Raw genomic sequence first — 14,326 nt, forward strand, 5'->3', positions numbered from 1 at the left:
GACACAGGCAAGGAATAACAGGACTGGGGGGCATGCAAAGTGAGCATTCCCAAGTCCTTTCTGCAATTGCATTAAGCTTTCAGGGCATGCTCTCTTTTTTGTGTGGAGCAAATAACTAAGCTGCAAGTGCTTCATTGATCTCTTGCACAGCTTTTGGCACTCTGCAATTTCACACTACATCTCCAGCGTCTCTTTCTTTCCCCATTCCTTGATAGTAGCAGTGGCCTAAGAACGACCTAGAATAGTGCTTAAGGACATGAGAACACCTTCCTGTGTAATCGAGGCCCCATGATATCCGATAGGAATCCTAACATCCTTTGAATTTGGTACCCATTATCCTTGGCTGTGTTACCAGATGCAATGGTCTTTATTTAAAATATAATGTTTGGGGGGGGGAACCCTTCAACCCTACAGATTCCAAAGCAATAGTCAAAGGACATGACCAGCTAGTCATTTAAAAATGAAATGCACCAATGCACTCAGTTTTGAAATACAATAATACAGAACAAAGGGTAAGATTCTGTATGTTCACATGCAATAAATACAGTGATGGTTGACTGGAAATATATTCAACTTCCCTTTTCCAAAAAAAAATGAGTTTAATGCAAGCTTTGGGCTCTAGACCTCACAGGGTGCCCTGTGAGGCTTCAGAGTGAACCCACAGTGCAGTGCAGGGATTTACATGTCCTTAAGCACTATTCTATGTCGTTCTTAGGCCACTGTGAGTGCAGCATTTCAGGGAAATCTGTTTTAGAATGGTCTGATGTCTGTATGTGTTGTCAGAGAACAGAATTCCAAACCAGTTTAAAGATAAAATGTGAAGTAATCAATTATTTGATCATTACAGACAGTTTGAGACGTAGAGGTGGTGGTTTAAATGGGATTGCTAAATAGGCCCCCTATACCCAGCCATTCCTTGAGGGGTGATCCAGCTATGTTGATGTATTTATTTCATCTACAGATTTGTGCTTGTTTTAAGAATGTGATTTTATTTTTATTTTGCGCTGTTCAACCAGCGTGCTCATAAAAAACCCAGAACTGAACAAACCATTAGCCAGAATAAGCCCTTATCTGGAAACACCCTGATTCTTAATTATTTTAAGTGGGTTATATTTGTATATAATTAGCACCCCCCACCCCCTGGGCTTCCATGGAGGATGGGCAGGACGTAAACCAATAAATATATACAACTGAAATGCTTTGCACACCATGCTGAAAACACTTTTTCCGTTTAGGCTACGGATAAAGCACGGCAATGACTGGGCGACTATTGGAGCTGCCCTCGGAAGAAGTGCTTCTTCAGTAAAAGACCGCTGCAGGCTGATGAAGGACACCTGCAATACAGGTACAAGTATTACAACGATTGGCATTCCCAATGGATGCACAGTTGACTTTCAGAAAGTGTATCTCATAATCTTCAAGACTGTACACCTCAATATTGCTTTAGAAATTTGTTCTGTCATTCCTAAATAGCTAAATAATGGATTCAGACTATTTAAGGCTTTTTCTATGCTGGCAGTGAATGTCTATCAGTACGAGGGGCTGGAGGACAGGGAGAGGAAGTTGTTTATTTAATTTATATCCTTTCCTTCCTCCTTGAAGAAGGGAAAGATGTGCCTGTTTCAGCGACTCTGGGCAGCAGCTTTTAGTACATATTCTTCTCCAAGTCCACCAACGTTTGTGTGGGAATCACCCATATCCCGGGAGCTTCCTCTGTGATTTGAAACACCCTTGGTGGTAATGGCTCTGTCCCAAAGCTGAGGTGAACTGGCCCTAACTCAAGAGACAAACAGCACATATAATTTAGGACTTTAGACTTTTCAGTGCACATATATTGGTTCTTGTACTAAACTTCATCTGCCCCTTTACTGCCCATTCTTAAAATGTTGAAAGAACCTTTTGTATGTTTGCAAATGGGACAACCAAGATACCTCCATAGGAGGTTGGCTAAATTGTAGATGTGATACAGGGAGCCTCCAGTCCATTGCCAGGCTTCTAAAAACATATTTCTCTTGAATATGCCATGGGAGAGGTCAGAGCAGTTTAAGAAGGTGTAGAGGGCTTGCTGGAGTCAAACAGAGATAGGAAATTAAATAAGAAAATAAGGGCCCAAGCCAGTGTGGTGTAGTGGTTAGAGTGCAGGATTAGGGTCTGGGTAACCTTGGGATAGTGACTGTCTCTCAGCCTAATGTACATCACAGGATGGTTGTGAGGATAAAATGGGGAGAGTCATCCATGCCACTGTGAGCTTGGAGGTTAGGCTGTATATGCATCTATTTTTTAAGGGGAACTCTGCTTTTCATTGCCATGTATTGTTCCCTACTTTTTTCCCTTCAGGGAAGTGGACAGAAGAAGAAGAAAAGAGACTGGCAGAAGTGGTACATGAATTAACCAGCACAGAGCCTGGGGACATTGTCACGCAAGGAGTGTCTTGGGCTGCTGTGGCAGAGCGAGTCGGGACGCGGTCTGAGAAGCAGTGCCGTTCCAAATGGCTCAACTACCTAAACTGGAAACAAAGTGGAGGCACCGAGTGGACTAAAGAAGACGAAATAAACCTAATCCTGAGGTTGTGCCATTTTCTTGGAAAGCACATCCAGGGATGGGGCAGCAGGGCTGGGGGGAATTTAAAAAGACAAAATCAATGTCTCTGTCACTTTGATTTAATACCTTAGGCAACTCTTTCAGCAATGGCTGCTGCATTCCTTGTTCCCAGATACTTCAATCTTCTTGCTATGAAAGTATAAAGATTGAAATCATAGAATCATAGAGTTGGAAGGGGCACCAAGGGTCATCTAGTCCAGCCCCCTGCAATGCAGGAATCTCAGCAAGAGCATCCATGACAGATGGTCACCCAGTCTCTGCTTTAAATCCTCCAAGGTTTTTCTGCTTCACCACACTAGGCAGTTACACTGCAGACAGCTGACAATGTAAGCTTTGAGAGGAGAAGAGATAAATCCTTGGATACTAAAGCTGCCTATAGTTACTAGTCATGATGGTTATATGCTACCTTCAGACTCAGAAGTAGTCTGCCACTGAATACTAGAGGCAGGAGATCAAATCTGTGTGTGTGAGAGAGAGTGTGTTATTACCCCCAGACTCTGCTTGTGGACTTCTGAGACATCTGGTTTGCCACTGCAGGACTGAATGCTGGAGAGGCTCTTGTCTGAGTTTAAGCCGTTCATTCCCTCAGCCTTTTCAGGCTTTGGGCCTCGAGTGACGCTGCCTAAAAGGAGATATGGTGGCGGCTTCTGTGATGTTGACCACAGTCCACCAGGAATCACTCTTGAGACCACGTGCCATTTGTTACTGTGCAGTCTTAACTAAATCTGATTAAAGCAGGAACTACATAACATTCCCTCTGCGCTGGAAGCTGTCTTCTCTAACACACGCTTCTTTCCCATGTAATCCTGTCAGAATAGCAGAGCTAGAAGTATCTGATGAAAATGATATCAACTGGGATCTGCTGGCCGAAGGATGGAGCAGTGTGCGCTCACCCCAGTGGCTTCGTAGTAAATGGTGGACAATCAAAAGGCAGATCGCAAACCACAAAGAGGTTTCATTTCCTGGTAAAGTGTTAAAGGGTTACCTTACCTGCTCACTGTTTGTTTGCTGGGAGGGTTGAAGAGAGTAGGAAATAATAGCGCTTGCATAGCCCTTAGGAGTGCTCCACCTGATTTTCATATATGATCTTGTAATCCTTTCCACAGTCTTTTGAGGTAGTTCATTATTCTCCCCAAATTTTCAGACTGGAGGCTACATTTATCTTAGAGTTCATTACGAAGGTGAGATTCAAACCTTCAACTTTTGTAGAGTTTCTTTCTCTAGGATTGCTGCTACTAATAGATGCAGCTTTCCCGAAAGAGGAGGGAGAAGACTTCATGTAGGAAATGGTAACTACAGAAGACTACTGGAGAAGCCTGTTGAGGACTAGACAGATAGGGGCTTTGAATAACCTATGCAATTGTCCTAAGGCTGTTTTGTGCAGTCATCTCCCCAGCCATCCTAGTTTTCTAAGATAAGGTATTAATATTTTTTATTAATTCCTGTGTTGACTCGTTTGGTTTTTTCATTGCCTTTCTCCAGTTTTGGTGGTCCTGACATGGGTTACAAAATGCAACTAAAAACTTTGAAAAAGCAAATGCATAAAGTGAAATCTTTATTTTAGGCTGGCTCTTGACATCTAGGACTGAGATTGTAGTGTTTTGAGGTTTTTTGCGTTTGTTAAACTTCTCCCTATTTAAATGAAGATTGCATGTATACATTTTTGTAAAGTTTGTTTCCTTATAAATAGCAGATGAACACACACTCATGCATACATACAAAGTAATTAGAATAGGGCAAATAACAAATTTAAATACATAAATAGATATTGAGGGACATCAAACTGCGCTGTGGGTTAAATCACAGAGTCTAGGGCTTGCCGATCAGAAGGTCGGCGGTTTGAATCCCCACGACGTGGTGAGCTCCCGTTGCTTGGTCACTGCTCCTGCCACCTAGCAGTTCAAAAGCACATCAAAGTGCAAGTAGATAACTAGGTACCGCTCTGGTGGGAAGGTAAACGGCGTTTCCATGCACTGCTCTGGTTTGCCACAAGCCGCTTAATCATGCTGGCCACATGACCCTGAAGCTGTACGCCAGCTCTCTCGGCCAATAAAGCGAGATGAGCACCGCAACCCCAGAGTCGTCTGTGACTGGACCTAATGGTCAGGGTTCCCTTTACCTTTTTAACTTTCAATGGGTGTGCTTGTGGAGTATGACAAATGTTGGACCCCACCCATAGCAGGGTGGTGACTCTCTTGTCTCTCAGGTTGTCAAAAGAAGTGTGCCGCTCCCCAGTGCTGTAGCTTGGTGGGGGTTAGACAGGACCTTTGCCTCGGGTGACGCCTCTGGGGTGGGGGGGGCGCCTTTGAGGCTCCTAGCCTACCTGCCATTGTACTGTCTGGGCTTCAGGTGGATTGGCTCTCTGCTCTGAGGGTGAGTGTCTGAGTAGGCGTGAAGAGGAGAAAGAGAAAGAAGAGAATGGAGTTGGCTTGCACGCCCAGCCCTGCCCATTCCTAAAAGTGAGCGACCCTCCTCCTTCCGCTTTCCCCAGTAGATCCCCTGTCTGGTTTTGCAATGGTGAGAGTCTTCTGAAGAATGGTTCCCCATCTTATTTGTAAAACAGTTCAGGAAGAGGATGTGGGCAGACTGGTAGATGTGCTTGCCTCTGACATTAGGGAGACTAGGAACTTTTTAATTTTGATTTGCCTGATGTACAAAGCTCTTTACTCGAGGTGTGTTTTTTGTGTTGTTGTTTTTTTGGAGGGGAATACTTAAGTTTTAATAAAGTTCTCCTGAGGTTTGAACTCTTGTCATACACACAGCTTTATTCCAAACATTTCTCTCTGTCTTTTGCATCTAGCAACATTCTGAGTGACCCTTTTGTTTCTCCATTTCAGTTCTTATAAAAGGTCTGAAACAGCTTCACGAAAGCCAGAAGAACGCTGCAGGGCACCAGCTTTCAGAGACGAAACCTTTACACGGGTTGCCAAATGCTCATTCCGGTTCTGGGGTTCAGCATGTGCAGATTCGTGTGGCTCGCTTGGATGAGAATTCAGGCAGTTCTCCAAGCCCCATGGCAGCTTTGCAGATTCCAGTTCAGATTACCCATGTCTGTAAGTACCTCTGATCCCTCACTTTTTCCTCCTCCCTCCGATCATTGCCCTTCCTCAAATCGAGGGGTTTCCTGCTTTTCAGAGAGAAGAGGGTCTCTCTTTGGTCTGGCAAGAAGTTGTCCTGTAGGCTACCCCATACATAACATACACCCGTGTAGATGCACTAGTCCTCTCTCTCTCATGCATATGCAGCAAAGACACAACACAGGATGTACATCATGGTTTATGCGCCATCGCAATTCACATGGCGCAAGCAGTGAATATGGGTAACCATAAATATAGCCATGAGAATGTGAAGAGTTGGGCAGGCTTCTTGTGTTCAGGGAGGAAAAGGAAATGGCCTTTGGTTTGCCGAGGTTAGTGCTGCCCTGTGTCTGCTCCTGGTAAGGAAGGCAGTGGATTTGATGGCTATGTTATGCCATGCTGGTAGCTTCTAAGAGGGTGAGGGTTGCTAGTGGGGGTTTTGTACCCCACCCTTTGGGATAAAGTTACATGTGATTCTAAGAGTGATATGGGAAGAAGGCAAAGGAGGGCAGCAAATGCAGCACTGCCAGTGATTTGATTTGATATTTATTTATTTAATGGGGGGGGCGACACCAACGACGATATCTGCCCTCTCAGTATTGCTTTCCAGGCAGCTAATGTAAAAAGTGAACATACAGAAAGGTACTAAAGCACCTGATTGTTTTATAGCTGCTGCACAGCACATTATATTGGATCCAATCTATTTAAGCACTGAAGATTTCATCCAGTAGAGGACAGTGCATGCAGCCAGCACCTTTGGAAGAATGCAGAAAATTGAGGTTGAAGGCCAGCCACTTCACCAGCACTCCTGTAGGCTGAACAAAGGCTCTACTGAAACTCAGCAGATTTGGCCTTGCCTCTGAACCATACATAAGCTGCTCAGAGCAGCGTGGAGGAAGAGAATCCTAAATGAGGAAGGCACCCTGTTTCCACACAGTTCGTGTATTGACGACACACATGCCCCTGCTTTTTTCCACGGCAATGAGATTTTATATCTGTATTTCTTAGCATGTTACTCCTGTGTAAGTAGTGATACCTCCTCTGCATGTTGAGCAGCAGACCAAACCATTCAGGAGTTGGGTGCCTCTTTGGGCCACTTCAGATGACCCCACAGTGAGAGTGAGCCGTGAGTTGTTCACACACAGCTGCTTACATGGATTTGGTGACATTCACCATGAGAGCCTGCAAGGGGGGGGGCGGTGTTTGTGCTGGAAATGCTTGTTTTAAGTTTTAATTAATCTCTGTGTGGTTATCATATGTATCAACCACTTTCCCAATGTAATTTGTAGTAAAAAAAAATTAGTGTTTCCCAGCTGAAGGATCACAACAATTAGAGAGCCTTAATTATGTGCAAGCAAACTGTTAAGATGCCTACTAACTGCTTTGTTGCCCTGGCAGTCCACTGTAGCCTTTGCCTTTCAGTTAAATACACCTAGGGCATTCATTCATTCATTCATTTATAAAAGGGTATGTTTCTCCCTCTTACTCCCGTAGCTTCTGCAGATTCCCCTGCTGCTTCTGTTGACTCTGAGACGATAACTCTAAATAGTGGGACACTACAGACCTTTGAGATCCTGCCAGTAAGTTCTACAGATACCACACCTACCTGGTTTGATCTTTTGTGTTTTTCAGACTAAAGTTTGAGGAAAGGAGCATCTCAGTGGTGTCCTTATGGCAACATAAAGTATTATAAAATGTGTGAGGTTCAGTTAGCAGGATATTACAGCATAATATAACTGGAAGCTTTAAAATCATGCAAAATAAGTTACTTTATGGTGTCATATTATCTGCATGCACCAGGGATGGGGAACTGGATCCAGCCAGCCCTCCACTGGCCACTTTGGGCAGGAAAGTCAAACTTCAGAGGAAGAATCAGGAGTGCTCCGGAAAGTAAGATTACCATCCCTATGGCTGGACGACTGGCCAGTCTCTTATGGAGCACCTGGTGTCTGTGGGGTTATTGGGATTCTCATGGGAGAGTGTTGGATTACTCTAGAGCAGTGGTGGCGAACCTATGGCACACGTGCCAGAGGCGGCACTTGGAGCCCTCTCTGTGGGCACGCGTGCTGTCGCCCCAGCACTGTGTGAAATGGCGATCCCAGCCCCTGCGCTATCTTGAAACGGAGCTGTAGGAGGCTGCTGGAGGAGCACTTGCGCCCGTGCACACTGCAAAAGTTTGTGTGTGTTTGTGTGCAGGGGACGGTCAGCCGGAAGAGAAGCGTCTGACAAGGACGGGCAGTTGAGATTTTGTGCTGCGCATAACATGAGGGAACGCGAGAGGGTGGCTCTCTGTATGTGTGCGTGTGAGAGGGAAGAAGGGAGTGTGCGAGCCCATGTGTTCAAAGTGGCGGTATGGAGGAGGGTGCCGGAGTTTCCAAGTCCCTTTCTTATTTTATTTTTATTTTTATAGATTTTTATTGGACTGGGGGGGGGCAGCTGCTCCTCCCTGCCCTCCCTTGGCTACGCCCATGCAGCCAGCCCCTTATTCGAGCAGCTTGGATAACGAACGGAAGCTTGCACACCCGTAACTTATTTTGGGGTGCAAATCCCAGCTCCTGATTTCTCTGCCGCGGAAGCGTCATGTGTCAGAACCAGTTTGCAAACCACAAAACAACGCACATTCCAAGCGCTCCTGGAGGCTCAAAACTTCCTCCGGAGCGCCACGGGAGAGTGCGCGCGCAGGATCCCTCCTGCAATCTCTGCTCTAAGGACCTGAGATCTAAAGACCCTTGAGCTACACAGCGTTGGATCCTCCTTGCTCTTCTCTGCCAACGATCAGGAACAGCCCGATCCCGTGCAGGTCTACTCGGGAGAAAACCCCACGGGGAGCTTCCCTGCCTTAAATGACTGGCGTTCCCTTTTTTTCTAGCCGGGAGGCGCTTGTGCCTAGATACGGCCGGGTAAAGGACAGAAAGAAAGCATAACTGATCATGGTGGGTGGGGATTTCTTAAGCCCACTCCCACCTCGGCGGCACCCACCCCGTGAAAATACAGGGATACACGTGGGTCTCTCTCTTCCCGTACCTGACACTACGATTGCCTCAGATCTGCCTAGCAGAGCCTCTTCCCGAGAGGGCATCCGTACATCACCAGGCATGGCGTCGGAGTTCAACAACGGGGGGACCCAACGCTACCCACGTCCCTAAGTCCCTTTCTTAAAATGATTGTGTTGTCGCTGCTGCTGCTGCTGCTGCTGCTGCTGCTGCTGTGTGCCTGCCTGTCAGCTACTCTCTGTGCACGTGTGTGGCAATCTCCCCCCATTATCTTAATCGGGAGTCCCCCCAAACAGGAAGTGTGTTATACCCAGAAAAATACAGTAAATTGCGGTGTTGGCACTTTGCAATAAATAAGTGGGTTTTGCATTGCAGTTCGGGCACTCGGTCTCTAAAAGGTTCGCCACCACTGCTCTAGAGTTTGGTCTGGTCCAGAACAGTGCTTCTTATGTTCTCAATGCTTGGAATCATGAAACAAAAGATGTCTTAAGGTTATGACTTAACATTAAGAGGTCCTAATTATGCACATCTTTCTTTTCGAAATGTTAGATGTATTAGTAGACCACTAAGATATTTGTTGTTGTTGTTGTTGTTGTTGTTGTTTTAAAGGCCATGTAAACCTGAATTCCACCTGTCCCTGTGTAAGAAAAATGACAGTGCTCTCTCCTCCTCCTCCTTTAAGAGAATGTATCTTATGCAGGAGTCTCAACCCCAGTTGTCTGACAAGATAAATCAATAGGAAATGGGCATCCTTCACACCTCTTATCCCAGCTAGCTGGGTTAACCGGTAGATGCCAATGGTCAAGTTTCAGAGAGCCTGGCACATTTCAAAGCAAGGAGGGACTTTCCTTTCTATGCAGTAGATGGAACACTTCCATTTCAGAGCCAGTGCAGTCTGTTGAAGAGGGTTGGACTGGAACTTGGGAGACCAGGTTGAAATTCCTCCCTGACCATGACGTCACTGGGTGCCCTTGGCATAGTCCCAGAACCAAGCCTATCTCCCAGGATGGATCTGAGGATAACATGGGTGACCGCAGGCACTGCCTTGTTCTCCAGGATATGGACATTCTCCTTATGGGGAGAAAGGAAGGACATGGCGGTGGGCTGGCAGTTGTCCTACATTTCTAGGGTTATTTCAGTTATGTTGCATTTAGGAACACAGTTTACGTTTTGAGTCAATGTCCTTCATGAGTCAGTTGCAGAGCACCCTCCGTTGATCTTCTTCCTTCTTCTCTTGAGTCTTTCCACCTGCAGCCCACGGGGACTCCAGGCACGTACTTACTCCAGACAAGCTCCACCCAAGGCTTGCCTTTGACACTGACCACCAGCCCAACAGTGACCCTCACAGCTGCCACGGCACCAGCCTCACCAGACCAGATCATCGTCCACGCCTTATCTGTAGGTGTTTCGAAGGAGGAACGGGAGCGATAAAGGGCAGGGAGCGGGGGGGGGGGTGGCCTTGGAGTTGCTGCTAGTCAGCTGGAGCAGCTGTGCTGCATCAAACGAAAAACCAGTGCAAAACAGTTTTGACTTGAATGTATTTTCTCCAGTGAGAATCCTGCAGTGTTAGTTGTGCTAGTTGTGGCAAGGGACAATGATTTATGGCAAGTCAAATCTTAAAACGGTGCCCTTCATACCTTAGGGTTCAGCTTGATGGACTGTGGTAGGGGCATTGTGCACACAGGTTGCATTCAGCAGCATCAGAGTTGTGGGCTGAACGGACAGAGCCTCAGATCAACCCTTGGGATGACTTCCACAGCCTTTGGAGCAGCAATGGCCCTTCAGTATCTCTCAGGTGTCCCACCCAAACCAATGCCAGCATGCCACTCCTGAGGTGCCTGGTTGATCCCAACCCTTCTCATCTATTTCTGAAGCTTTTCCTCTGACAGACAGACCCGTCTCCCAAGGAAGTCAGGGCTGTGCCTTCCCCACCCTTCATTATCACAATAAATGCACAGTAGTATGTGCTCATCTCTCAAATTTTGTTTATTGATGTCTGGCATTACTTCTCACTATTTTGTAAAATATAATGATCAAGGGGGGGTGAGAAAAATCAATCATTATACATTGAAATAATAAGATTGGAACATTACTAAATTCGTGTTTTTAAAGTCCCAAATATGAATGCTTGTGATAAGGCAGGGTTATAAGAGCATAACACAGAAGCCTTTGAACAGCCTGCCAGTAGCTCCTATCGCCCGCATCCTGCTCTCACAGTGGCCGCCCAAGATGACTGGAAAGGGCTTTGGTCTCATTCAGCAAGGTTCTTCTTGGGTTTAAAAAACTCATAATTGGGGGAGGGGAGGGAATTACAAGGCCCAGAGCCAAAAGACTGGTGCACATTGTAAAACTCCCACTGTTAGTGCAATTTGGCTAATAGAAAAAACTTAATGTAAAGTTTATTTGTTGAGTATTTGAACATACCTTTTCAGGAAAATAGAGAAGATGTCATTTTAAGTTTTTTTATGTGATTTAGTAAATAGTGAAGAATGGGTAATTTTGTGTGTAATTTTACGATGTATGTATAGAATAGATAATTTAAAATAAAATGCATAGTTGGTCCCCTTTCGCCATTGCTGAAGGGGCATAATGAAGTCAGTCACAACACTATGTGACACTTAACAATTTTGTGGCCGTTTCTCACAGCCAGAACACTTGCTGAACACTGGTGACAACGTCACTGTACAGTGCCATGCGCCAAGTGTCATAATCCGCACTGTTGCAGCAGAAGAGATTTCTCCCTCCGTAACCCAGGCAGAACTTGCTGTTGATTCAGACATTCAGCCAGTTAATCTGGTGGACCATCCAACGGCTCTGGAAGCAGACGCCTTTCCAGAGGACACCCATCAACCCAAGCTGGCTGTGGAAGAGCAGTCTGCATATAGCGAGGACGACTCCTCCAAATTTGGTGGCAGGAGTAGCAGTGAACTCATTGACAGGGTCATGGTGAGAGCTGGAGGAGAGATATTGCACACGGATCTCAAGTGTGAAGAGGATTGTCAGTCTGACTTAGCTGGCACCTACGTTTCTGAGGTAAGGAAAGCATGAGGATTTGGCACATGGCTGGATCTGTAGCAACTGTTTTTGAGGCTCAGCAAGTGCAACTTCATGCAATTCATCTTTGATATTTTAACCATGTTAAACAAACCTGCTTTGTGCTGGTACACTCATATGAGAACTGACTGCAGCTTCCCGTTGAATGCGCACTCCATGGAAAACACCAAGTTTGCAAATTGAGTTTGTGTGAAAGGGCCACAAAAAACATTCAGATTGCTTTTGGGCAGTTTGTACAAGTTGCTTATGCATTTCTCTGAAGGGAGATCATCTTATGATGGTGCATTCTTGGCTCCTGTGTGCCCTTTGGTGTTCCTCATTATCGCTTCAAACAAAAATGAGAGAAGAGCCAAATGTTCAGTGATGAGAATATGTGTGAGAATGGTCATGAACACACATGATCCTGGTTCAAGTACAAATGTGTTGTTGTTGTTCAGTCGTTCAGTCATGTCTGACTCTTTGTGACCCCATGGACCAGAGCACACCAGGCACGCCTATCTTTCACTGCCTCCTGCAGTTTGGTCAGACTCATGTTGGTAGCTTCGAGAACACTGTCCAACCATCTCGTCCTCTGTCCCCTTCTCCTTGTGCCCTCCATCTTTCCCAACATCAGGGTCTTTTCTAGGGAGTCTTCTCTTCTCATGAGGTGGCCAAAGTACTGGAGCCTCAACTTCAGGATCCGGCCTGATTTCTTTAAGGATGGATAAGTTTGATCTTTTTGCAGTCCATGGGACTCTCAAGAGTCTCCTCCAGCACCATAATTCAAAAGCATCAATTCTTCGGTGATCAGCCTTCTTTATGGTCCAGCTCTCACTTCCATACATCACTACTGGAAAAACCATAGCTTTAAATATATGGACCTTTGTCGGCAAGGTGATGTTTTTGCTTTTTAAGATGCTGTCTAGGTTTGTCATTGCTTTCCTCCCAAGAAGCAGGCGCCTTTTAATTTCGTGACTGCTGTCACCATCTGCAGTGATCATGGAACCCAAGAAAGTAAAATCTCACTGCCTCCATTTCTTCCCCTTCTATTTGCTGGTAGGTGATGGGACCAGTGGCCATGATCTTAGTTTTTTTGATGTTGAGCTTCAGACCATATTTTGCACTCTCCTCTTTCAAATGTGTAGGGAGCAGGGAACGAAATGTCAGCACCTCTGAGCAACTTGAGAAGTGGGATAATGTAACTCTAGAATATGCTTTGTTCAGCCCCTACATCTTGAGGTTAAAACATCAAGTAGCAACATGGAGTGAGATGCCTGCCTGGGGAATATTGCTGGTCAAACTGGAATTGTGGTTTACATGGACCAATGGTCCAACTTAGCATAAGGCAGCTCTTCAGTGAATCAATTTCGTAAAGCTTGTTGGTGGTTAAAAGAAACCAGCAATTCTCCTGGTGGCTTGTGGCTGTTAAAAACACTCAGAAGTAAACTAAATAAACCTACCCTTGAAAGCTCTCTCTTCTCACTGGGGAAAAGGCATTGGAGTGGGGAGAACTACTCTCCTGTCCTCCACTGCCACTGTCCCAATCCCTCTCTCCCCCCACCAACCCCTTTGCTTTCAGCTTCCATCTTGCTTTAGCTTAGCTCTTACACCAATTTAAAAATGCATTACAGATCAGTTACTTAAGCCCTGGCACTTTTATTCTGGGTGAGATAGGTGATGGATGCACTGGGAGGTCTTCTTCAGTCTACTTTGTAAGTAAGTCCTCAGTCATCCTTGAAAATAAATCTAATAATTGCTCTGCCACAGTTCACAACTAAGAGCCAAAGCATTTTGCTGTTAAGAAATTGCCATCCTCCACCCACAATGGTTCATTCAACGCAAGCAATTTTGCACAGCACTTCATTTATTTGCTATTGTAGACTTAAAAAAAATAAATAGCATGTTTCTGTTCTGTAAACACTAGCTGAAAAATGCTGGTTTTCACACAGGATCTCAGTTCTCCAACGACAGAAGAACAAGTTGAGGCGTCTCCCATGGATGACACCGTCCTCATTGTACCTTCGCCCCATGGCTTTATCCAGACATCAGACGACATAGACAGCGAATCCGTTTTGCCCCTAACAACACTAACAGGTAACTCATGAGGTTGACACAGCAGCCTTTTTTTTAAAGTACAAATTTCCTGTATGTGCAGCAGTGCTGTTTCTGAGTGATTCTTGTGAGAAGCCCAGTGTAACTGGACCAATTTCCCATTTTGGGAACAAGCCTGTCCAGCCCTCCGGATTGCATGCTGCCCCCTCTGACCATGTCATACAAGAGATTCTGAAACCTTCCAGGTTAGAACCAAGTGCATTTCCCCCATATCTGGATGGGGGCAATTTTAACTTCTTCCAACTATTGCTAGTTGAAATAAACGAGGCTATCAAACTGTGGTTTGACTAGGATTCCTTACTAACTAGTTGTGGAATGGTGGCTTTTTCCTCTGTGCTTAGTTCTAAAGCAGCTTTCCATCATTCCCAGGGAGGGAGAAAGGAAGGAGAGTCCAAGCCCTAAGCTTCTTCCTGTGATACTCGACTAGCTTACAATGAGCAATGGGATCACACCTGCTATGGCAGTTGTGCTGTGAGCAAAACATTTCTGGAAAGTCACAAGGGGACTTCC

At 45.5% G+C, this 14,326-nt stretch overlaps 1 protein-coding gene across 4 annotated transcripts in view; it reads left to right on the top strand.

Annotated features, from left to right (window-relative positions):
* Positions 1–14,326, top strand: part of DMTF1 (cyclin D binding myb like transcription factor 1) — a 30,769-nt gene that overhangs the window by 14,644 nt on the left and 1,799 nt on the right. For all 4 annotated transcript variants that reach the window (XM_033161517.1, XM_033161519.1, XM_033161516.1 and 1 more), the window contains 8 exons: positions 1,236–1,345; positions 2,338–2,566; positions 3,415–3,566; positions 5,439–5,654; positions 7,173–7,258; positions 9,911–10,069; positions 11,318–11,704; positions 13,654–13,798. In XM_033161517.1, coding sequence (XP_033017408.1) covers positions 1,236–1,345; positions 2,338–2,566; positions 3,415–3,566; positions 5,439–5,654; positions 7,173–7,258; positions 9,911–10,069; positions 11,318–11,704; positions 13,654–13,798 — 1,484 coding nt within the window. The remainder of the gene's footprint in view (positions 1–1,235; positions 1,346–2,337; positions 2,567–3,414; positions 3,567–5,438; positions 5,655–7,172; positions 7,259–9,910; positions 10,070–11,317; positions 11,705–13,653; positions 13,799–14,326) is intronic.

The sequence above is a fragment of the Lacerta agilis genome, chromosome 10, assembly GCF_009819535.1.
Source record: "Lacerta agilis isolate rLacAgi1 chromosome 10, rLacAgi1.pri, whole genome shotgun sequence".
In the NCBI taxonomy this organism is placed as follows: Eukaryota; Metazoa; Chordata; class Lepidosauria; order Squamata; family Lacertidae; genus Lacerta; species Lacerta agilis.